Here is a 25,021-nt window from a genome sequence, read left to right as displayed (position 1 = left end):
AGCAAGTTGTAAAATTCATGAGCAGGTCAGTAAAGCACATTCAAAGATATTTTATATGCTAGAAGACACATCATTAGTGAAGTACACTATACTGTTCAAAAGTTTAGGGTCACTTAGAAATGTCCTTATTTTTGAAAGAAAAGCAATGAAGATAACATTAAATAAAATAGACATACAGTCTAGACATTGTTAATGTGGTAAATGACTATTCTAGCTGGAAACAACTGATTTTTACTGGAATATCTCCATAGGAGTACAGAGGAATATTTCCAGCAACCATCACTCCTGTGTTCTAATGTTACAATGTGCTAGCTAATGGTGTTGAAAGGATAATTAATGATTAGTGCAATTATGTTAGCACGTAAATAGAAGTGTGTTTTCATGGAAAACCTGAAATTGTGTGGGTGAAACCCCAAACTTTTGAGTGGCAGTGTAAGCAGTCAACACCTTAGTTGAACTTTTCTGCCTTGAATCTGCATTTTATAATGTTTGTAAATGTTACAGTGAAAAACTGTCAAACCAGGACAGTAAAAATCTGTAAACTCTAAAGCATTTTAATATCGTTTAGATAACACCGAATCACCATAAAGCACAGATATTCAATGGAAAAATGCAAATCAGTACTGTAATTTTTGCATTTATTTCTCAAAAGAATACATGTACATATTGTTGTGCTGATTTATTCCATGTAAAAATCACAGTTTGTACCGGTCAAACTGATGTACTTTTGTGTTGATAATGGACATATGCTTTAATATTTATGACAGCTAGAGCATATCATAGGTAAAAATACATATATTTGTTGTTAAATAGATTAACTGTTGTGCTGATAATGGAAAAATGCTGTAATATTTTTAATAGGTTACACAAACGTTCTTACATATGGTAGGTATTTTCATGTAAATTTTCAAGTTTCAGGGGAGCATTCTGGCAACTACAGCTGCTGTAATGCTACCGTGAAAATAACTTCTTTTTTTTAAACAGTGTATTATGATTTTTATTTACAACTAAGGCTACGGTCTGTATTCATTCCACAGTTTGACTTCCAATACACCACACACCCTCCTTCACTTTGCTCTCTGCATTTGAATGGCAGCACATTAAAGTTCAGTTTACTTTCAGTTTGCGAGTTTGGCATGTGGACTAAAAGCTCGAAGAACTACAAGACTGCAACACTCCAGCCATCTTATACTCTCCATTGTGTGTGTTTCCTCCCTGCATTGTCCCTGATGTTCTGCAGGGAAGCGTGCCAGGATATACAGGGGGCCACTTCAGGCACGCGTCCCCTGCTCTCATTTTAATATGAATAGGTCCCCACCCCCACATACACACTCCATATCTGGAGTGGGGCAATGTAGCAGGAGATCTGGAGAAATCTTTGACTTCTTTAATGTCAGTTTGTTCAAAATTCTTTGCCCTTTGTAGTGACTGGTTGCTGCTCCACTCAGACAAACAGCTTTAAATCATGTAGGGATATTTTGCCCATCGCATGGGAGTTTGGAGAAAGGAGTTAACTCACCTCCAGATACATAACCAAATAGCCAGTAAATCGTTAATTTATTTTAAATGCTTTAACTTTGAGCTGCTTATTGTTCCATTAAAGTGCGTAATAACAGTCAGTGCTGAAGCTGGGATCAGCTTTTCTGAATAAATATCAGAGTTTGGGTGTGTTTACCCTCCATCACATCCCTGCCAGCGACAGGTGCTGGACCCGACCAGGGTTCTTCCTAAATCAATAAGGGGTTAGTGGCTTGTGTGTGTGTGTACTGGGAGTAGACGCTTCGGGAGACAATAGCCGGGTTGGGAGCCCTGCACGGTCGACCATGTGCCGTTGATTACCATACAGCTGTTCGCATGAGGTCCAGACAAAGGGAACATGATAGTGCAAACTCTCCAGGACACACACACACACACACACACACACACACACACACACACACACACACACACACACACACACACACACACACAAAAGCCCCCCCTCCGCCCAAGCCTTCTTCAGGACCAACGGAGGAGGCCTGAATAACCGCTAGACGCACAATAAGGTCTTATCCGGGACCTGCCCACTCTTTGTCACCTCACACGCGTCGGAGCAATTATAATGTTGGATGTAAAGAAAGAAGGGCTATATGCTATTCTTCCCTGCTTCCCTCTGATCTTTGTTGAGGCAGAGTAAAGTGAAAAACACTTTCTAAACAATGATCTACCACAGCGTTGGATGAGGACAGTCTGTGCTTGATGGAATGCAGGAGGCCTTCGTTAGTGAATGTTGTGGCACGTTCATAGATTGACAAAAAAAAATCACAAATCCCACTGGTGAAATAGTTCACCCAATATTTCTTTGGAAACATGTTTTTATTGTTTCAGTCTAGAAGGAAACCTCACTTCAATCTATGCTTCTCAAAAAGAAGTCTTTTACATGACACCACTAAAACTTAAACTCAATAAAACCTTTTCAATCTGGTCCAGATCTCAGTTTGCATTTTTGCATTTGTGCAGTGATGCCAAACACATATGCTGCATTACGCCAGCTTCTTATGCATATTCCTAAGAACTTTGTCCAGATGTAATGTGGGTTGTCTAAATCCCCAGGCAGGCCCCGCGTGTCAGGCTGCTCCCCTGAGGTCTGCTCCGGCTCCACCTCTTTGCCAGTGACGCGCAGCACCGGTGGGTATAAAATCTGTCTGCGCCTTTACGCACCAGAACCCAAACAAGCGGAGTGCCAATAATAGGACGCAGGAGAAGGCTATCAGGAGGATTTAGGAGACCCCAAAAGGATCATAGACTTCAGAGTGATGAAACGTTTTTGAGAGACTTTCCTCGACACTTTAAGGTTTTTTTCCGTAGTGTATTTTTGGGAATATTATCGCACACGGCGAATGAGGATATCCGTTTAGGATTGGAGAGCAAACTTCAAGAAGAAATGGCAAATCTACACCTTAGATACCTCTTAGCTTTGGCCCTCGTACACGTAGTGAGTAGTCTTCTATTTGTGCAAAAATAGCATCCTTAAGTTGTCTTTACGCTCTTGATAAGTGACATCATGCTTTTCCCTCTACAGGTTGTGTCCTCTGGTGTGTTTGAGCTGAAGATTCATTCATTCCACACGGCGCAGCGCATCTGTAGAAGACACAGGGATTGTCATATATTTTTCAGAATTTGCCTGAAACACCCGGAGGATGTGATCTCCGCAGAGCCGCCTTGCACCTTTGGCACCGGACAAACCAACGTCATCAGAGCCGATCACACCTCCATCTCCAGCAGCGCACCCATCAGAGTGCCTTTCCACTTCAAGTGGCCGGTAAATTCAGAATCATAGTTACACAAAACGCTAACAGGGTTCCAGTGGCTTTAACATGTCATTTATCTGAGGTAGAACAGTGCGTAAAATATCCGCGTGATTACGCATCACTGTTGCTGCACTTGCCAGGCACTGAACGCGCTTTTTTCTGTTATAGGGAACATTTTCGTTGATCATTGAAGCCTGGAACGCGGAATCTCCGACTGAATACACAGGTAGGTTGATATTGTAATCATAAGTCATAATATGCACTGTTTCAATGTGGCACACGCAGATGCTATTTGCTTCAACTTTCCTCCCATCTACAGACAACCAAAACAACCTCGTAAGCCGTCTGGCGACCAGGAGGAGACTTGCTATCGGAGAAGACTGGTCCCAGGACGTGCACTTTGGCGAACAGAGCGAGCTGCGCTACTCCTATCACGTCTTCTGCGACGAGTACTACTTTGGAGATGGCTGCGCTGACTACTGCAGGCCGAGGGACGACACGCTGGGCCACTACACCTGCGACGAGGAGGGCAACCGCATCTGCCTGGAGGGATGGAAGGGAAACTACTGCTCTGAGCGTAAGTCTATGAGAATAATTACTGAGGTGCCTTTGAGCTAAACACTGAAATCCAGAACTTTTTTTGGGTGCAGTTCAGTGACTTACCTGTGGAGGGAGAAAGTTTAATTTCTTTGGACAGAACACTTGAGTCTTCTACCCTTTTTAGATTTATTAATGGAAGCTATGATAGAATTATATGTAAATGTATAATATCCTGTGTTATCAAAAGAGGTTTCATAGTTATTTAGTGAATATGTAGTACCGTGTATCTAGTTTAATAATAACAGATGCAAAGTAGTTTAAAAGAGGAAAAATTAAACCATTGAACAATTACATTTGATAAAAAGAAAGCTGGCAGATTAATGCACAGAGTATAAAACAGAATCAAAACTTTAAAACAAAAACGTCTTAATAATTGTAGAAAATGCATAAATGAATGCCTTCTTTGTTTGCTGTTTTTCCAAAGAGAGTCTGTGCTCATGATTTTTCTTTCACAATGCAAAGCAGTGTATGGTCAACGTTTAACAGAAAAACATACAAGCGCACATTGGATGAAGTAAAGAAACTGAGGGAATTTGTAGAAGTGAGATAATGTTGAAGTGAAATCACTACAATGGGACATTAATGAACACAGTTTTCCAAAGAACAACTTTTCTCTTTCCATCAATTTACAAATCTGACTCAAGTTTGGTAAAGGCATGGCTTTAAACTGTCTTTACTGTACTAAGCTCTAAGTTGATGTTTGGTCTCCTGTAAAAACTGTGAACAGGGAGCTTCTCAGAGTGTGCAGAGAATTTCTTTTATCTGGGGGATGTCCTGTAGCGTCGTGTTTGAGTCTTTAGTAAGACAGTCTGTGGTGTTCCATCTGCCTTTTGTTCTCTTACAATGAGAGAAAGAGCTGAGGCCTCCGTGAGACACACTCATTTTTCAAGGTGATCTGTGTGTGTGTGTGTGTGTGTGTGTGTGTGTGTGTGTGTGTGTGTGTGTGTGTGTGTGTGTGTGTGTGTGTGCGCGTGTGTGTGTGTGTGGTGTGTACAATGGTAAGGAGATAAAAGAAAGCATTTTTCTCCGGCAGTGTGCCTACCAGCTGCTTGGCTTAATACTTAACCAACAGTGAAGTCTGGAAAAGGGCTGGGGTCAGACTGGGGGCCTGTATGTATGTGTGTGTGTGTGTGTGTATGTGTGTGCGTATGTGTGAGATGCATGAGAAGGCGTGCCCATTGTAATCACACACCCTCCTCTCCTCTCCAGCCATCTGCTCGGCGGACTGCAGTGAGAGGCACGGCTACTGCGAGGCCCCAGGGGGCTGTACGTGTCGCATGGGTTGGCAGGGCCCCTCCTGCAATGAATGCGTCCGCTACCCAGGCTGCCTCCACGGGACATGCAGCCAGCCGTGGCAGTGCAATTGTCAGGAGGGCTGGGGGGGCCTCTTCTGTGACCAGGACCTCAACTACTGCACCAACCACAAGCCCTGTGCCAACGGTGCGACCTGCACCAACACAGGCCAGGGCAGCTACACCTGCACCTGCCGACCCGGCTTCGGAGGCACCAACTGCGAACTGGAAACCAATGAGTGCGACAGCAACCCCTGCAAGAATGGAGGCAGTTGCAATGTGAGTATATGCTGTAATGACATCTGTTCAGTTTGAAGGTGCACTAAGAAGTGCAACAAAGATCATCACAGATAAGACAACATCAACTCAACTGATTCTATGCAGGAAAATTTACACTACTGTTCAAAAGTTTGGGGTCACCCAGGCAATTTCGTATTTTCCATGAAAACTCACTTTTATTCATGTGCTAACATAATTGCACAAGGGTTTTCTAATCACCAATTAGCCTTTCAACACCATTAGCTAACACAATGTAGCATTAGAACACAGGAGTGATGGTTGCTGGAAATGTTCCTCTGTACCCCCTATGTAGATATTCCATTAAAAATCATCCGTTTCCAGCTAGAATAGTCATTTACCACATTAACAATGTCTAGGTTGTATTTCTGATTAATGTAATGTTATTTTCACTGAAAAAAAATGCTTTTCTTTCAAAAATAAGGACATTTCTAAGTGAGCCCGAACTTTTGAGCGGTAAAGTGTTCGAACAGTAGCGATATCTGAGCTGATACAGTTGTGCTAGGGGTTTAAGAAACATCTATTGCGCTTGTAGCAGCAGAAACAGGCATCTACAGCATGAGTCTTACAATGCAAACACATTAGTACTAAGACATGGTGGTGTGTCTGACTTCTGGTCTTCGTCTACTCTAGATTTTACACAGTGCATGCTGAAAATTACAATCTCTGTTTCTAGCTCTTTCCTCTCTAACGTGAAGCATTTTCTTCCTCTCTCAGGACCTGGAGAACGACTACTCATGCACCTGCCCTCAGGGATTCTATGGTAAGAACTGCGAGATCATTGCCATGACGTGCGCCGACGGTCCCTGCTTCAACGGCGGCACCTGTGTTGAGACTATGACTGGAGGTTACACCTGCCGCTGCCCTTCCAGCTACACCGGCTCTAACTGTGAGAAGAAGCTGGACCGCTGCAGCAACAGGCCCTGTCTGAACGGTGAGTGGGCAGGAGAAGCCTCTGGTGACATCTTGTGGCTGAAGAGCAAATCAGCAGTGAATAGGTGTTAGTGTCAGCACTCCTGCATGGATGCACTTGCAGCAAACCAATTAACACTCCTTCTTTAATCGACTGACCACCCCTGATTTATTGGATGCTGAACAGAGTATTTCTCCCTTCTGCAGGTGGCGAGTGTCTGGACCTTGGCCAGAGCATCTTGTGCCGCTGTCAGGCAGGATTCACTGGTGCCAACTGTCAGGTCAACATTGATGATTGCGCCTCCAGTCCCTGCCAGAATGCCGGAACCTGCCAAGATGGTGTGAATGACTACACCTGCTCCTGCACTCTGGGCTACACTGGCAAGAACTGCAGCGTGCGCTCAGATGCCTGTGGCGCCCGTCCATGCCAGAACGGTGGCACTTGCTTCACCCACTTCACCGGGCCTGTATGTCAGTGCCCAAAAGGCTTCATGGGTCCTAGCTGTGAGTTTACGCTACAACCCAGTTTCAAGCCGGCTTTGCGCCAGGCCTCCCAGCCTACTTCCACCACCGTCACCATCTCCTGCATTCTGGCTATCCTGGTGATGGTTCTGGTGGCTGGTATTCTCTTCCTGAGGAGGAGGAGGAGAATGCAGGGAAGGAAGCAGCTGAGCGACATCGCGGTTTATAACGACTTGGAGACAGTCAACAATCTGGGAGGAAATGAGCGAGAAGCTTTCCTCGGTCCCAACGGCTTGTTCAAGATCAGCAACAGCACGGCTCGCCTCAGCCTCTCCCTCTGCCCGGACGGCAGGTCTGGTTACAGGCACAACCCCGTGGAGAGCAGCCTGGCCAGAGGGGAGCGTCAGGACTTCATGTGGAGGGACGAGGGCGGCCTGGGCTCTGGAGCAGGGCTGAGATGAACCAGGGAGAAAACATGGATGTTCAAACAGGGGAAGAAATTCATTAGCACTTGTTGCTCCTCTCTCTTCATGCACAGTGAGGAGCAGCGCAAAATCCATGAGCTGAAAACCACTCATGGCCAGGCTGAAGGTAATAAACCGTTAAAAGTGTCAGAGTAAAGGCAAGATTCTGACAAATGAACTATTAAGGTGAAGATGATTTACAAAGATTACTGAAAATGTATATGGGGCAAAGCTCTTCCATGTTTAAGACCCAAAGAGACAAATAATATGATTCACTGTTCATAGGACCTACATCACAAACCAAATACAGGAAGACACAATACTCTGACCACATTTGGGAAAACCTGCCCTAAACTATGTTCTATTGGATTATTATCTTTAATATGTTCACTTTGTTTCTTTTTTCTTTCTTTTTACACACACAGGATTTTTGTTTTGCTTTTCAATCTTCCTTTGGCCATTATTTCCTTATTGTGCGTACCATCATTTTTTTTAATTCTTTCTATTATTTATTTATTTGAAAACGTGTGTTTATGGCTCCACTTTTGATTGTCACAGATGTAGAGATATATTTATATGATGCTGAATGAAGACCCATGCCTGAGGTTGTATCTGGATGTTTCATGGGCTGTGTGAAATATCCCAAAGATGTAATGTGCAGGGATATGAAAAAAAAGTGCTTTATCACACAAAGTCAGCCTTTACTGTAATTTATGAAATATATATATATTATACTACTGATGTTGTTGCTCTTTCATGTGCCATTTTGTGTTTATGCCAAAGTTTGTGTTATGTTTTCATCCATATTATTTAAGTTCATCATGTTGTGGTTGTGATGTGAAATAAAATAAATAGCAATAAAAAATTTGCTTCGATGTAATTCCGGATTTGAGTCCTGCTCCATGAAGTGTCATATGGTGGTATAGGTAATATATAGTCTGGATATTTTGTTAATCTGGTAATCTGAATGTAGGGATCAAGCATTTTAGTAGTTTTATCAAACATGAAATTGACCCAACACATTAGAAAACAGCATACAATAACATCTGGGCTTGGTCTGATGAGAATAAATGTGGGTTTATTGTTCCATCTTCCAAGCCTCTGTGAGACACAGAAGGTGAATGGATGGTTTCTGCGTGTGTGGTTCCCATAGTGAAGCATGGACGAGGAACAGTGATGTGTGGGGGGAGCAAGATGCCATCCCATCTGGTTTGAGCTTTGTGGGATCATTATTAGTTTTTCAGGAGGACAGTGAGCCAAAATACACCTTCAGGCTTTGTAAAGGCTGTTTCTCCCAACTGAGACTGTGTGGGAGATGTAATAGAACAAATGTGTGTATTTACACTACTGTTCCAAAGTTTGAGGTCATTTAGAAATGTCCTATTTTTGAAAGAAGAAGAAGAAGAAGAAGAAGAAGATAACGTTAAATGAATCAGAAATGCAGTGAAGACATTGTTAATGTGCTAAATGACTATTCTAGCTGGAAACGGATGATTCTTAATGGAATATCTTCATAGGGGTACAGAGGAACATTTCCAGCAACCATCACTCCTGTGTTCTAATGCTACATTGTGTTCGATAATGGTGTTGAAAAGCTAATTGGTGATCAGAAAACCCTTGTGCAGTTATGTTAGCACATGAATAAAAGTGGGAGTTTTCATGGAAAACATGGAATTGTCTGGAAGACCCCAAACTTTCGTATGGTAGTGTAAGTTCATGCAAATTTACTTAGAAAGAAAAATGAAAATAAAAAATATGGGATATTATCAAACAAAGGTGAAATATCGACTTTATTTCAGAACAATACGGAGGAAGGCAGAAATAATAATAAGACATCTAAACACACATCTTAAAGCAAACTGAACAGTGGGTAGAAGGCTGTTATAGATCTGAGCTTGTTTTCCTGAATCTGACAGCAGCTGGCTGTCGACATGAGCAGATGTTCTTTTCAAAAACAGTTGTGACCTTTGACATGAGCAGATTGCAACTGAAAAATCAACCACACTTCAGTCAACTTAGAAAAAGCGAGTTCCTCTGTTGCCCTCAAAAGTGTAAGCTAACTGCACAAAGGTCATCTTATGAGTTGTGACAGTATGAAATTAACTGAACATGAGAAAACTAGTTCAATAAACTTAAAATATTAAGTTGAAGCAACAAATCACACAGGCTGTGGTTGCAGACGTGCTCACTTTCCTTTTACATTTTATAGATTTAAGGAGTTGCGTCAATAAACATTGACAATTTACAGTCTCAGCTACACCACGTGAAGCTGCTCCCCATCAAAGGACTGAATTCAGTGTTAACCTTCGTCATGGTTGAAAATGTTCTGATTATGATGAAAGGAAATGACCAAAAGTCTCTGGGGAGTTTTATCTCTTTAACAATGCATCTTCGGGACTCTGCTTATGGGCCATTCTACAACTGGAGGGCATTTTTTATGTAAGCTGAGCCAATCAAGCCTTTGACAGTTTATTATTATTACTGATGAATATGTAGCAGATAATTGTAAAAGAATAATAGTTGTTTAGTCATTCAACTCATTATTTTTAATTTATTAAATAACTTTGGCTTTAAAATTATAAAGTGGTAAGAAAAAACAGGCATGTTTAGTTAGAAATTTGTAAAAAAAAAAAAATTTGACCCATATTAAAATTTGAAAATGTGGAAAAATAAAATTGTCTCAGTGAAACTTCTGATGTCTACATTTTCAAAATTTTTGGGAGATTTTTGAATATTTTTTGGTGGAAAAAAAAGAAATATTAAAAATGGTTCTTAAGAACATTCACAAAAAAATCTACCTAAATCCAGTGACATTCACTGTATTTTGGTTTAATTTTTTCCAAATGTTCTTAAAGAAAATATTAGAAGTTTTACTGATATATACGCAATCATTTTAGATATTTTTAGGATTTTTTTGGGAAGATATTTACTCATTTTTAAAAAATCTTTACAAGAATTTTCTTGACAAATTTGGGGGATTTTTTAAAAGTAAAACTTTTAAGAGAAACTTTTAAGGAATTATTGGAATTTTCTTCCTGAAGATTTCGCAAATTTTCAGAAATTTTGGGAATTTTTTGGCAGAATTTTTGATTTTTTTTTTCAGACAAGGAATCAATATTTTTTGATGCCTGTAAATGAGGACAACAGGAGGGTTAAGTAAACTAGAAAATATAAGCTGATTTAACCCAGTTCCTTTATGATGTTTTACAGTGTAGAATCCTTTTCTCTTTTTTAAACAGCTGTTGCAGTTGGGGGAGTGGGTGACTTTGAATGTATGTGCATACTGCGATTTCAGACATATAAGCAGTTTGGGAGTATTTGTATAGGAGTTGTGTAAATACATGAGCCAGGAGTTAAAGCAGCAGTGCGTGTCTGGCCGCCTCCCAGCTCCTCTCTCCTCCTCACTGAACTGACACGACAAACCAGTCCGACCAGTCCGCAGCACAAATGGCAGCAGACCGGACCGGGACGACGCTCGAGGAGAGTGCAGAGGTCCATGCATCAGATCTGGGGCCGTTTGAGGACCTGGGGTGTAACATCCCGAAGAGACATGCCCGGGTCACCGTGAAGTACAACAGGAAGGAGCTACAGCGGCGGCTGGACGTGGAGAAGTGGATCGAAGACAGTCTGGACCGGCTGTACGCGGGACAGGTGGGTGGATGAGTCCCACAGCCACGAACACACTGCTGTGGCTGCTTCCAACACACTGGATCTTCTCCTCATAAAGCAGCCTGTCTAAAGGGCTTCAGAAATGTGTTTACTTTTTGAGGGAAAAATGAAGCAGAAAGCTTGAGATGTGGAGTGAAAGTATTTGGACTTGAATATTGTGTCAGGACTCTCAGATTGCTCCAGGCTCATCTCCAGACCTCCAGTGATAGATGAGGGTGTTTAGAACAGAGGTGGGGCAGACTGCTTCTCCTTACAAGGCCAAGCATCCTGTGGACGTGAGGTCCACTGCTGTCCCCTTCTCATAGATCTGTATCTGTCTTGGGGCTTTCTGCCTTACATGGGCAGCGTGGAACTGGGAGAAGGGTGAAATATGAGGGAAAAAAGAGGAGGGAGAATGCTGTTGTGAGTCCCAGGCTGAGGTAAACACTGTGCATCTGGCTGCCGAGGCCAGGAGGTGGAGATCTGTGAGGAGGAGGATCGTATTCATGGCCAGGATTTGTGTTGTGAAAGCCAAGTTTGTTGATTATAAGAAAATGGAATTCAGATGATTACAGCGATAAGACAGCTGTGGAAAGAGGAAGGACCAAACACAACATAGTTTTTCTCTGAGCCAGCATATTCACACCCACATTTATGCATTACTGAAGGGGCAAATGGTCAGTTGAATCAGTTTTGTTGTAAAATGATGACAACGTGACTGCTCATACATTGTCATTATGTTTCATCAGATCATTAAGCACACATCCACAGATATTAGACTTTATTATTGTTATTGTAGGTAGGAAGCAGCTGTGTGTAGTTTAAGCTGGTGGCCGGTAGAGCTGCAGTCCTGTATTTGTCCACGGCCCCATCACGCTGGCAGTGCAGTGGTGTGAACGGGTTGCTGGACTGTCCTTTCACTCAGCTGCTACAATGGCTGTTTGTTCACGCAGAACAGGCCACTGTTACAGTGTTATGTGAACATTTTGACTATTCAGTCTCTGAAGCTTAAACATGCAGCTGATGGTCATGCAGTGTGTGCAGACTGAGTATAAAAGCTATCAGCTGCTTAGAGCTGGAAATGTTTGCTAAAAGTGTGAGGTAATCTCATTTTATTTGACTGGCTGTTCAAATAGACAGATCACACATTCAGAATATCTCCATGTCCTACAAAAGAAAAGAAAAAACTAAGTTTTTTAGTTTTGCAAGTACATTCACTTGCAGTAATTTATAGATCAGATGGACTGCCAAATCTTGAACAGAAATGTATGACCAGCAGAGGATGGCCCATAGAGACTTCAGTGGTCCTTTTACTTTTCCTCTCACTGCACTGCGTACTTCACATTTTTAATTTTATTACCATATTTCAACAATTTAAAGAAGAGATGGATTGCTGCATAATTTGTCTTGCATGATTACTGTACTGCCTTTTCTCGGGTGCAGTTATCAGGTCAGACTTTCACTTGTTGAATGACATTCCTGTGAGCCTCAGGCCAGTATCACACTTTCCCTATCCATGATTTTTTTTGCGCAATGTAAATTTTGACATTTCTCCAAGTCCACAAGCATCTGCACAGACCCATTTGCAGACGTCCAAGTACATCTAGGACAGTGGTCCACGTACCTGGCACAAGTGTGAATGAGTGAAATATGTAGAGGATGACCTACTGCCAGTAACTCTTTAAAAAGATGGACAAACCCTCCACCTGAAGGTTTCCTGAGCAGCAGTTTTGTAGCTCAATTTCTTCAGCTGCAGCCATCTTGGCATGGCCGGACTCCTCCCGACTCCCATCTAGTCCAATGCAACATGATGGAGCTGATGGAGTCACAGACTGTCACATGACCCCCACCTGTCACTCACAGCAGCCATGCCCTTAATTTTACATTACTGTAAGTTCTAATACAACTTAAGCATGTTGTACATAAAATGTCACAGCTGCACAACAAGAAAATTAGCTACAGGGACCATCCATCCATCCATTATCTGCTTAATCCTCATCAGGGTCGCAGGGGGCTGGAGTCTATCCCAGCTGACTTAGAGTGAAGACAGGGGACACTCTGGACTACAGGGCTACATATGCAGACAAACAATCACACTCGCATTCACACCTATGAACAATTTAGAGTTACCAGTTACAGTCCATGCTTTTGGACTGTGAAAGGAAGCCGGAGAAAATCCACGCATGCACAAGGAGGACGTGCAAACGCCATGCAGGAAGATCCCGGGAAGGCAGAGACATGAACCCGGGATCTTCTAGCTGCAAGACGAACATGTTAACCACCAAGCCCACGTCTTATGCAGTGGCTCATGAATGTTGAATGTGCGCTTTCATCATTTGTGTGTTGACTTTAGGAGGGTGACATGCCAGAAGAAGTGAACATCGATGATTTGATCGACCTGCCTAACGATGAGGAGCGAGTCAAAAGGTTACAGGTACAGTGATCTGTTACATGCTTCATCTTTTAGTACCATTCAACTGTTAGTGGCAGCATGGTGACGGATAAATCAACGATTGGGACTGACTTGTTACAATTTCTGTTTGTTTTATGAACAGGAGCTTCTTCGAAAGTGCAGTAACAGCACAGAGGTATGTTGTTGTGGATTTTTAATCATTCTTTTCATTGTTTTCACAACATAACAAATTATCCAATTCTTGGTTGGTGATCAAGTTAGTGAGTTCTGGTCCGTTTCAGTTCACTGTTTTGGAAAAAAGGGAATAAAAGCCCATTTCCACCCTATTGGGTACTGCAGAGGTCAACTGTTTACTTGTCCCCAGATTATTCTATCACAAATGACAAATCTGTTCTTGAAACCTAGTAAATGAAGGGCTTCCATATCTGATGAAAATGATCTTGTTAGTGTTTTATTTTATAGGTAATTTTCTCTAAGGGGAGGGTTGAAGATAACTCAGACAACCACCTGCTTGCTCTTGGTCAATCTTCGAATGATCCCCAAATTAGCAGCTGACTAAGGGTACTTGAATTTGTAAAATATTTTGAATAAACTGTTTCACTTCTCGACAGAATTTTTGTTTTTCCGTACATTGCCAAATACAGTGGAAAAATGTCCTTTCTCCTTCTCACACTTAATACAAGTATCAGGTATAGTGCTATGATGTCTGTTAAGTTTAGTTAAATACGTTCGGATCAACCAGCTGTGCTGCAGTAGCCTCAGGCAGGTGTTAGTAGTTCTCAGTTGTACTTTAGTACATGCCTTCTCCCCCTTTTTTATTGAGATGTCTTCCTGTAGGTCCTCCCTCCATGGCATCAGCCATCCTGCATATGTTTCTGTACTTCCATCTATCAGGCATTTATACATTTTTGAAATGAAACCCTTCCCTAAACAACTCATATTCATTAGTTTTTCTGTGATAGACATTTCTAGGATGCATAACATTTGATTTTGGCGCATTTTGATAACATTTCTCAACTGCAGGTATCTAAAAAAGTGATTACGAGGTATGTAAAATTTATTAGCTATTTCTCCAAATGTCTTCAGCACCTTTTGCATGTTGTAAAGATCTCCTATTTTCCCCAGTCCCTTGCTAGCCAGGGGTATGTTTAAACTTGAAAGGTACATTCCCAGTCACTGACTGATGATGCATATATTACCTATGCAAATGTTTTCCTTCATGCACACAAACGCACAGAGCTAAACTGAAGCTGCAGCGTCTGACCTCTCAGCCCACTGTCCGTCCACATGCCTCAACAATCGCTTTCTGTGCTCTCTGACTTTTTTCTTTTCATTTCGTTGGAGAAACAATGAGTCTTCTTTCTGGACCCAAAGGCTGGCCTCACAGCGGCCTGCTCAGAGATGCAAACACAGGCAAAAGAGCAGGGAGGGTCAGTGTAGCTGCTGCTTTTCTAATTTAGATTTGGTTATTAGACTTTGACGTGGAACATCAATGAAGGATACATTTTAGTCTGTTTTTAAAGCATATTTACATGGCTGCATGTGTATTTAAACAGTTTTCGCCTCCTGTTTATATAAAGGATTCCTTCCTGGTATGTTTTCAGTGACATTGATAAGAGACAAAACCCACAGTCCTTGTTTTGCAGAAATCTATTCTAAAATTTATTTTAGATAAACATAATTCGCAGATCAAGGCTTCAGCAGTTCAAGGCCCTGCCTACACATGCATGGGTATTTTAAAAATAGTGATACCTTTAGGTCAGTGAAAGCTGACTTTCTGGAAAACTGCCTTCAAGGTGGAGGTACTCAGAAACTTTGTTTGCAGAGCTGATATATAAACAGGGAAGCACTGTGTTTTTGGCTTCCTGGAGTGATTTTTTCAGGCGTCTGGTTGGCAAACACAGCTTCAGGGTTAGTTATTTCTCAGACCAGCATGCTCTTGATGGCACTTTAATAGTGTTTTTGCAGTGAATTCCACAAAAATGTGGAATGATTTTTTTTTAGAGTTTTTTTTAAAGTCCTGCTTAAAAATAGCCATGTACATGTGAATTAGGCTCTTGTTTTTCAAATGAAGGGGGTAACTCTTTCACAGTTTAGCTGTGAGTGGATAGTAACACATACACTACCGTCCAAAAGTTTGGGGTCACTTAGAAATGTCCTTTTTTTTAAAAAAAGAAAAGCAGTTTTTTCAAAAAGGATAACAAATGAATCAGAAATACAGTCTACACAATGTGATAAATAGCTGTTCTAGATGAAAATGGTCAATTTTTAATGGAATATCTACATAGGGGTTCAGAGGAACATTTCCAGCAACCATCACTCCTGTGTTCTAATGCTACATTGTGTTAGCTAATGGTATTAAAAGGCTAATTGATGATTAGAAAACCCTTGTGCAATTATGTTAGCATATGAATAAAAGTGTGAGTTTTCATGGAAAATATGAAATTGTCCGGGTGACCCCAAACTTTTCAACGGTAGTTTAGATCATATTTTGGATGATATTTTTGTGCAAAATGAGGATTGAGGACTTTTGTCCATCATCACTTGCGCTGGAAACTCATTCTAAAGGGCTCTCTAAATAGCCAGCATAAAGATGAGGAATAATTACAGCAAGCAAAAGCTGTTACAGTGCTGATGTGGCTGTGTGAGTATTCTTACTGTATATGTCAGACATAAATACTTTGAACCAGTTCTTTAATACTCACCTGCAAATAATCACAGCAATATGTTGCATTTCTGCTTGAAGACTTGTACTGACCTAATAATAAAATAGTATTATTAATAATAAAGTATTTTATTTGTTATGCACTTTTCATTTAGGCAAAATCTCAAAGTGCTACATTGAAGATATAAAACAAATAGAAACAAAACAGTCATATAGTAAAAGCAGAGCAATCAGATAAAAATAACAATAAAAAATAGAAACATCCAGGGACACAATTAATTAAAAGTTTGTTAAAAAAAGAAAGATATTTAGGCCTTTTTTTGAAAACATCCACTGTCTGTGGAGCTCTCAGGTGCTCAGGGAGGGAGTTCCAGATGTGAGGGGCGGCTGAGGTGAAGGCTCTGGAGTTTGGTTCTGGGCAGGTGGAGGAGGTGACAGTTATTGGTGTGGAGGTTTGTTTTTGATGTTTGATGACAGATGAGTTCTTTAAGGTATTCCGGAGCATTGCCATGAATGCACTGATAAATGAGAAAGATTTTGTAATGAATTCTGGAGGACTTGAACAAACAGCTCAGTCATTAAGATTTGTGGACTTTTCAGTGCTTTAAAAAAGACTTAGAAAGCAGCTCTCTGTATCCATCCATTCTCTACACACCGCTTTATCCTCACTAGGGTCGCGGGGGGTGCTGGAGCCTATCCCAGCTGACTCAGGCGAAAGCAGGGGACACCCTGGACAGGTCGCCAGTCTGTCACAGTGCTACATACACAGACAAACAATCACACTCACATTCACGCCTACGGGCAATTTAGAGTTATCAATTAACCTCAGCATATTTTTGGACTGTGGGAGGAAGCTCTCTGTATCCCTGTGTCATTTAATATTTTACTGTGTGGATTAATTGTGAAAAAACATATCATCAACAGCCAAGACTAAAATGAACTACATTACTACTGACAGCTTGAAGACAATTAAAGTCAAGCAGCTGTGGACAGTCGGCTTGTTTTGTCCGCCGCTGCTCATTCTGTTGCCATAACACATCTGGGTGCTGTGTTTCTTATCAGGCTGTAGAGCTCAGATTTCACCATAATAGACCAAAGGCAGTGGAAGAGGTCAAGCAGCTTTGATTTTTAAAAATGTATTATCATCTCGCATGTGCATCCAGACTACACTCTGCTGACTTTGTTAACAGTAGCTCGTTTATACAACAACACAAAACAGCAGACTAAGTGGGAACTTCCTCCATGGGCGCCTTGATTTTGTCCTCTGGGGACCCTGCCCCTCTTCAAGGACTTCTTCCATTTATGGGCTTAAGAACACTGAAAATCCTCAAGTACAAATGTGTGGAAAAATGACTAAACACTGCAGTTATTTGGCACTATTTGTTTTCACTCCACTTTCATTTTTTACTTCAGATTGATGCTCTCTGTTTATTTTTTTATTTTTTGCTGAGGGCTGTATGCTTGGGTGTTGAATTCATTGGTTGTTATTTTAATAATGGATTCAGATCCTTTATGCTTCACTATGAAGTATTTATCAACTGTGAAATAATTAAGATTCACAAAAATGGCACTCATTTCCTCAAAGCTCCCAACTAGTTGTTGTTCATTCATTCTCCATATTAAATGGAAAATACACTTTGTGTGTGCTAGATTGAAGGTGTTTTATAATACACTGCCCATCCAAAAAAAAAAAAAAAAGCCACACACTCTAATATTTCGTTGGACCACTTTTAGCTTTGAGAACAACACACATCATTTCGATAACCTTCTGCAATGTCACAGCATTTATTTCTGTCCAGAGTTGCATTCATTTTATACCAAGAACTTATATTGATGATTTTAAGTAGTTTCAGCAATCTCCTTACTTATTTTCTTTGCTTTATGCAGGCCAATAATTGACCCTTCTGAAACAAACTAACATCCTTTCCACAAGCACAGGATGTGCCATCCAACATGGTTGTTTTATAAATGAGAAGCTCCTCACTGCATCAGCTAGGTCACAGTTCGATTCATTTTCGGCAGCACAGGGTAAACAAAAGCATGCAGACAAGTACAAAACTTTTTCTTTCTCTCTCACTCTTGCCTCTCACTCAAGTTTGCCATTCAGATGCCAACATTAGGCACACTACATTGGGCTTAGTGAATGTGGCTAGCCCAAGCTAGTGCGCATGCGTTAGCTTTCCCGTAGGCATTGCCAAAACAGTCTGGGTGGACTTTCTGTGCTCAGAGTGTGAAGATGAATAGACTGAAAGTAATTGTCTGGCTCACTGGACATACTGAACTGAGGACATCTTATACCAAACCAAAGGCTGCACAATAAACTGTTCAGCACAAACAGAAACATGCATGCACGTCTATTTTATCACAGAAAAAAATGAAGCAAATTGATATACTTTATAACTAAGGAGCTTAATATAAACTGAAATAAACACCCTAAAACAGGGCACACTGGAATAGTGTTGTATGTTTGAGTCACTGAGTGTGTTTGTCGCAATAAAAAAAATCACACATAACAGGCCGTGAAGAAATGTTCACTGAATTTGGCAATGGAATGGAATCATTGATGCTACATTTAAAGGATAAAAACTGTAAAATGTTATAATTTTTTCTATTTTATGTGATTTGTTAAAAATCTAAAGTATTGTAAGACTTGTCCTTTACTGCTATATGTCAAATTCAGCATAGATATTGACTATTGGGAGTCATCAGTCACACTGAAAACATGCATTGTGGAGAGAAAAACCCTTTAAAATGGTAGTTGTACTGATCAATGTGAAAGGCCTCGTGGCTTCTCTGTGACAGTCTGGCTGCTGTGTTCATCCTCAGATGTTCATCAAAGAGCTGGTGGCGAAGCTTGATGGAGTTCAGAAACAGGACGAGCTGCAGAGCGAAGGCATCGAGCATCCGGTCATCTGCCACAGCCACTATCGCCATGAGCCCTACCACTTCAACAACCCACATCAGCAGCACTTCCAGCACAAACAAGGCCAAAACCAGCCACTCTGATGACCCATGAGCACACACACCAACTGTTTGATATCAAAATACAAATTGTCGGTTATGTTGGATGATGAAAGGCAAAAATCAGTGAAGGATTAGATATACCATATGAACTGCTCTTTGCAGAGACTTAGATCAGTCCCACTCCTATAACTGTCTAATATTAAGCTACAGCAGGCCTAGCATGAAGACAGAAATTGGGAACTAACTAGCCTGGCTCTGTCCAAAAGCCACAAAATCCATCCACCAGCATGTCTGAAGCTTACTAATTAATATTAATTACCATGTGGAGTCTCTACTGGTTGTCTGGCAACCTTAGAATGGTGACAAGATTCCAGGAAGTCACTGATAAAGACAAAGAAATAGCCTCACATATATCCTGCTATAAAACCATAACATGTCATTCATACACTTCAGTTTATAATTAAACAAAGGAGGCATAACATGTTTATACATATCAACTCCTTCAGATGCCCCCCTTTATCATCCAGTAGAAAAATCTGTAAAATCCATAGTCTGTAGGACCCATAAATGACACCAAATATATTACATGTGAACACTTTGGGTTAACTTTATTTAAAAATCATCAAAAGGGATGTTTAATTGTGTCAGTGTACAGCAAAAAAATGATGAACAGTCACATCCTGAATGTGAGACATCAAGGTGGCCACATACAGTGTCTGTGAAGCAAAGGAACATTTAGATCCACACTGTGCAGAGACATATTCATCAGAGAGAGAATCAGCCACAGATGATGTTTGTGCTTTCCAAGTGCTGATGCCCTGACAAATGTAAAAAGGGCTGAAGTTAAACTTTGCAACTTCGTAGCACAACACAATCAGCCAATGGCTGCAGCAAACCACCTGACTGAACTTTAACTATGCCTGTGTAGACTTGTTTAAATTCAGTAGGGTTTTAGGTACACATCTGTCGGCAGGTTACACACGTGGACAAAATTGTTGGTACCCCTCAGTTAAAGAAGGAAAAACCCACAATTCTCACTGAAATCACTTGAAACTCACAAAAGTAACAATAAATAAAAATTTATTGAAAATTAAATAATCAAAATCAGCCATCACTTTTGAATTGTTGATTAACATAATTATTTAAAAAAACAAACTAATGAAATAGGGCTGGACAAAAATGATGGTACCCATAACTTAATATTTTGTTGCACAACCTTTTGAGGCAATCACTGCAATTAAACGATTTCTGTATTTGTCAATGAGCGTTCTGCAGCTGTCAACAGGTATTTTGGCCCACTCCTCATGAGCAAACAGCTCCAGTTGTCTCAGGTTTGATGGGTGTCTTCTCCAAATGGCATGTTTCAGCTCCTTCCACATATGTTCAATGGGATTCAGATCTGGGCTCATAGAAGGCCACTTTAGAATAGTCCAACGCTTTTCTCTCAGCCATTCTTGGGTGTTTTTGGCTGTGTGTTTTGGATCGTTGTCCTGTTGGAAGACCCATGACCTGCGACTGAGACCAAGCTTTCTGACACTTGGCAGCACATTTCTCTCCAGAATGCCTTGATAGTCTTCAGATTTCATCGTACCTTGCACACTTTCAAGACACCCTGTGCCAGATGCAGCAACGCAGCCCCAAAACATTACTGAGCCTCCTCCATGTTTCACCGTAGGGACAGTGTTCTTTTCTTTGTATGCTTGGTTTTTGAGTCTATGAACATAGAGTTGATGTGCCTTACCACAAAGCTCCAGTTTGGTCTCATCTGTCCAAAGGACATTCTCCCAGAAGCTTTGTGGCTTGTCAACATGCATTTTTGCAAATTCCAGTCTCGCTTTTTTATGAGTTTTTTTCAGCAGTGGTGTCCTCCTTGGTCGTCTCCCATGAAGTCCACTTTGGCTCAAACAATGACGAATGGTGCGATCTGACACTGATGTACCTTGGCCTTGGAGTTCACCTTTAATTTCTTTGGAGGTTGCTCTGGGCTCTTTGGATACAATTCCAACGATCCGTCTCTTCAATTTGTCATCAATTTTCCTCTTGCGGCCACGTCCAGGGAGGTTGGCTACTGTCCCGTGGGTCTTGAACTTCTGAATAATATGAGCCACCGTTGTCACAGGAACTTCAAGCTGTTTAGAGATGGTCTTATAGCCTTTACCTTTAAGATGTTTGTCTATAATTTTTTTTCGGATGTCCTGGGACAATTCTCTCCTTCGCTTTCTGTTGTCCATGTTCAGTGTGGTACACACCTTTTCACCAAACAGCAGGGTGACTACTTGTCTCCCTTTAAATAGGCAGACTGACTGATTATGAGTTTGGAAACACCTGTGATGTCAATTAAATGACACACCTGAGTTAATCATGTCACTCTGGTCAAATAGTTTTCAATCTTTTATAGAGGTACCATCATTTTTGTCCAGGCCTGTTTCATTAGTTTGTTTTTTAAAATAATTATGTTAATCAACAATTCAAAAGTAATGGCTGTTTTTGATTATTTAATTTTCAATAAATTTTTATTTATTGTTACTTTTGTGAGTTTCAAGTGATTTCAGTGAGAATTGTGGGTTTTTCCTTCTTTAACTGAGGGGTACCAACAATTTTGTCCACGTGTGTAAATCTGCATAATGTACATGCATGTCGTTTTAGTTCACATGTATTCAAGTTGATTAGTGAGTTTTACTGCTGCCATTGTACAGATCACTAACCTCTATTTCCTCTATTTCCAATCTTTATCCTATGTTTAGCTTGTCTGATCTACAGTAAGTCACTGAGAGCAAATAAGAATATTTCTCAAAATGATGTACTTTTCCTTTAAACACTTCATAAAACCAACTATTTGTGATGTATCTCTTGGATGGATAATTGACCAAGCATAAGACATGAGGAAGAATCACATTCTCCTCTTCTCCTGTCTGGAGTTAAGGAAATGGCATGTTCTTCTCCTAGTAATACTACAAGAGAAAATCATGAAAATATCTAATTCATTGACTCACAGCATCCAAAATACCAGCAAACATTTATTTACAACACAAAACGTGGGATTCTCGCTTTAACGAGACTGGAAACATTTGTTATTCTCACATTTTTACTCTCAGTGTTTTTGTCACTCTGTCCATGTAGAGCAGTTTCTGGATGAATGAATATGAAGAAAAGTAGGATTAACAAAAGGGATTTTTGAGCTCTTTATCCTGAAATAATATCCAAGGATGGATTCTACATTAAAAACCTCATCGTCTGACTCTACCACTGAACTGAACTGAGTTGTTGTTTGTTCCACTTTCCACTGAGCACATCAGCATGAGTTTTAGACAACACTGCTATCAGATGCACATACCTGTGTGACTTATTTAACATCAGTTAAATCAAGATGGTTATTTATTGTCATGATTAAGGGAGATTGATCCTACCAGCATGATGTAACACTGGAAGTAATCCTGTTGCATTACTTACACTTTTCAATGACGTGTCACTGTCATTCATCCCGTCTGTTTTTGAGTTGTGTTGTTGCTACATTTTCAGTTATGTTAGTACGTTAACTAAACGTTGATTCTGAAGAGATATATCAGCTCTCTGCAGAAATTGCTAATAAAATGTTTTCCTTAATTGTCGATGCATTGTTTTATGTGTTGTTTTCCAGGCCAGCAGGGATCAACACTGTGTGGGTTATCTGAAAAGAACAACAGTACACTAAAATATCAACTTTGGGTTTGTGTCATCCAGTATCAGTGGTGGAAGAAGTATTAACATCTATTACTGAAGCACAAAGGGACCCAGAAATTGTCCCTTTTCACCATCGTGAAGGATCTTCATGTTGTTTAAGCCATGATCTAAAAGTCGCCCATGTACAGTACCAACACGGTCTCACGGGGATTTGTGAAACTGTCACGTCAGTTTTTGTTTCGGTTTCGTGCGCACCAACACGATGTCGTCATGTTTTTCGTGCGAAACCCGCTGTGGTAATCACATCTGAAAGTGGTTTATACCGGCGGATTCATGACGATTTAAGCTGTCCATTGGCGTTTGCGGCCGCCGCCGCGGCCGCCGCTGCGGCCAGATGTCTGGCAGCCGCAATGGCGGCCGCAGCCGCGGCCGCAAACGCCGATGGACAGCTTAAATCGTCATGAATCCGCCGGTATAAACCACTTTCAGATGTGATTACCACAGCGGGTTTCGCTCGTGGTGAGCGGCACGAAAAACATGACGACATCGTGTTGGTGCGCACGAAACCGAAACAAAAACTGACGTGACAGTTTCACGAATCCCCGTGAGACCGGGCTGACAGTACAGGTGGAACACTGGACACCAGTTTGGTTTGACCACTGCTGCTGAAGCTCCTGTGATGTCATTAGGTGGTTTTTCCTGCACACGCTGATCAGGATGCAGCCATGTCTTGCTGAAGAAACCCATGGACGTCCACAGATCTTGGTTTGTCTTCCAAGATGTTGGTTCGTCTGTATTTCTGCAGAGTGTATCCAACAGCTGAAGGACTGCTTCTGCACTTCTTGGCTATCTGACAGCAGATGTATTCTTCCCAGCTGAGAATCAGTATCTTCAGGCGTGTTTCCTGCATTAGTTCCTGGTTTTGTCCATTTTTGTCTCTAAAGAGCTTTCAGATGTGTTGCTTTATACAAACATGAAGCTTAGAGTCAGGAAACACAGGTGTATCTTACCTCTCACACCTCACTGGGAGGAGCTACGATGCGAGGAGACACTAGTCTCACAAAAATCACGTTCCTGTAGAACTTAACTGTATTGTCATATATGTTTTTAAAGACATATTTTCTCCACAAATAGGTGAAACTTTGATAAAGTAAGAAATGCATCCAGCTTGAAAGAGCCACAAAGTCCATGTTGGTTGGAGGAATAAAGGCCACATGGAGTACAGTAAAACAAACAAAAAAAATGACAAAGATATACAGCATTGAAATTTATTTCTGATAAACCACAAACAAATGTAATCAAGGAGAAAATACGTTGTCTCATAATATAACTGAGAATGTTGTTGTGGGGGAACATCATTTTGTGAGCAGAGCTGAATGCAGTCACTGGTCCACGCCAAGAAATGGTCTGGCAAGTAACCATCCATAAAACCACCACCACAATTACATTTATATATTTGACTGGTTAAACCAGGGGTGTCAAACATAAGGTCCACGGGCCAAAACATTTTTGGTTTTCTTGGTTTTTTGGCCTTGGAAGAGTGGGGGAATGCTCTGATTTTACTGGTCCAGCCCATTTGAGATTAAATTGGGCTGACAGCGGCTTGTAAATTAAAATGAGTTTGACACCGCTGGGTTAAACACAGGAGATACGACAGGTTGATTAGTGAGGTTTTGAGCTGTTGATAGACAGACTGAGTTACCTTTCAACAAAAGACGGCTGGCTATTCCAGTCTTTATGCTAAGCTAAGCTAACTGTTGTCTTTAACGGTTCAGCATTTTAGAAAATAGTTTATGGTTAATGTGAGCTCGCTACATTACTCAGCGCTGTAGAATAAGAACTACAACTCATATATCCCTAATGCAATCAGGCAATAGCAGATCCCTCACAGTGATGTGTCTTAAGCATATAATAAATGTTCTATCAGCTGCTCAAGTGCAGACAGATCAGTATATCAGTATCGCCTTGGTTGATAATTATCAAGAAATATCAAAGATGTGTTTGAGGTTGTTTGCAATGTCTCCATTTATGCAGCTTGTCCACCAGAGAGCACTAATAAGTTCACTTATTTTACACTCGCATGCTTGCTGCTCAAATAACCCAATTCAAGAGACTGTTGGTGTTAGATGAATATATCATAATCAAATCCTTTCAACCTTCAGACGGTGATCAGCTTTAATCATTTATTAGCTGCGTGGGTTAGTCATTGGTAAATTGATTCATAAGATTAAAAGCTTAAGCATAAAGCTTAGAATTTTAATGGTACAAAATTATGTTGGATTGTACAAGTGCACCTCATAAACTAGTGAGCCTGTGTGGAAAAGACTGAAGCCTTGAGTATATTGCTGGTTAAG

At 40.9% G+C, this 25,021-nt stretch overlaps 2 protein-coding genes across 2 annotated transcripts; both read left to right on the top strand.

The window, feature by feature from the left end:
* Positions 1-2,705: 2,705 nt before the first annotated feature.
* dlb (deltaB) lies at positions 2,706-8,197 on the top strand. Its single transcript, XM_022204556.2, has 7 exons — positions 2,706-2,974; positions 3,062-3,301; positions 3,459-3,516; positions 3,610-3,867; positions 5,100-5,461; positions 6,197-6,413; positions 6,599-8,197. The coding sequence occupies exons 1-7, from the start codon at positions 2,924-2,926 to the stop codon at positions 7,312-7,314; spliced, it is 1,902 nt and encodes a 633-aa protein (XP_022060248.1). The 5' UTR covers positions 2,706-2,923; the 3' UTR covers positions 7,315-8,197.
* Positions 8,198-10,707: 2,510 nt separating this feature from the next.
* Positions 10,708-19,980, top strand: ppp1r14aa (protein phosphatase 1, regulatory (inhibitor) subunit 14Aa). Its single transcript, XM_022204555.2, has 4 exons — positions 10,708-10,968; positions 13,319-13,399; positions 13,521-13,553; positions 18,870-19,980. The coding sequence occupies exons 1-4, from the start codon at positions 10,765-10,767 to the stop codon at positions 19,047-19,049; spliced, it is 498 nt and encodes a 165-aa protein (XP_022060247.1). The 5' UTR covers positions 10,708-10,764; the 3' UTR covers positions 19,050-19,980.
* Positions 19,981-25,021: the final 5,041 nt, after the last annotated feature.

Source organism: Acanthochromis polyacanthus, chromosome 17, assembly GCF_021347895.1.
Source record: "Acanthochromis polyacanthus isolate Apoly-LR-REF ecotype Palm Island chromosome 17, KAUST_Apoly_ChrSc, whole genome shotgun sequence".
NCBI lineage: Eukaryota > Metazoa > Chordata > Actinopteri > Pomacentridae > Acanthochromis > Acanthochromis polyacanthus.
Note: the sequence above shows the minus strand (reverse complement) of the source record. Positions and strands in the feature narration are given on the sequence as shown.

Coding starts and splice junctions, on each gene's coding strand:
- dlb (XM_022204556.2), top strand. CDS start 2,924: ATGGCAAATCTACACCTTAGATACCTCTTAGCTTTGGCCCTCGTACAC. Junction 2,975..3,061: donor CTTTGGCCCTCGTACACGTA/GTGAGTAGTCTT, acceptor TTCCCTCTACAG/GTTGTGTCCTCTGGTGTGTT. Junction 3,868..5,099: donor GGGAAACTACTGCTCTGAGC/GTAAGTCTATGA, acceptor TCTCCTCTCCAG/CCATCTGCTCGGCGGACTGC.
- ppp1r14aa (XM_022204555.2), top strand. CDS start 10,765: ATGGCAGCAGACCGGACCGGGACGACGCTCGAGGAGAGTGCAGAGGTC. Junction 10,969..13,318: donor ACCGGCTGTACGCGGGACAG/GTGGGTGGATGA, acceptor TGTTGACTTTAG/GAGGGTGACATGCCAGAAGA. Junction 13,400..13,520: donor AGCGAGTCAAAAGGTTACAG/GTACAGTGATCT, acceptor TTTTATGAACAG/GAGCTTCTTCGAAAGTGCAG.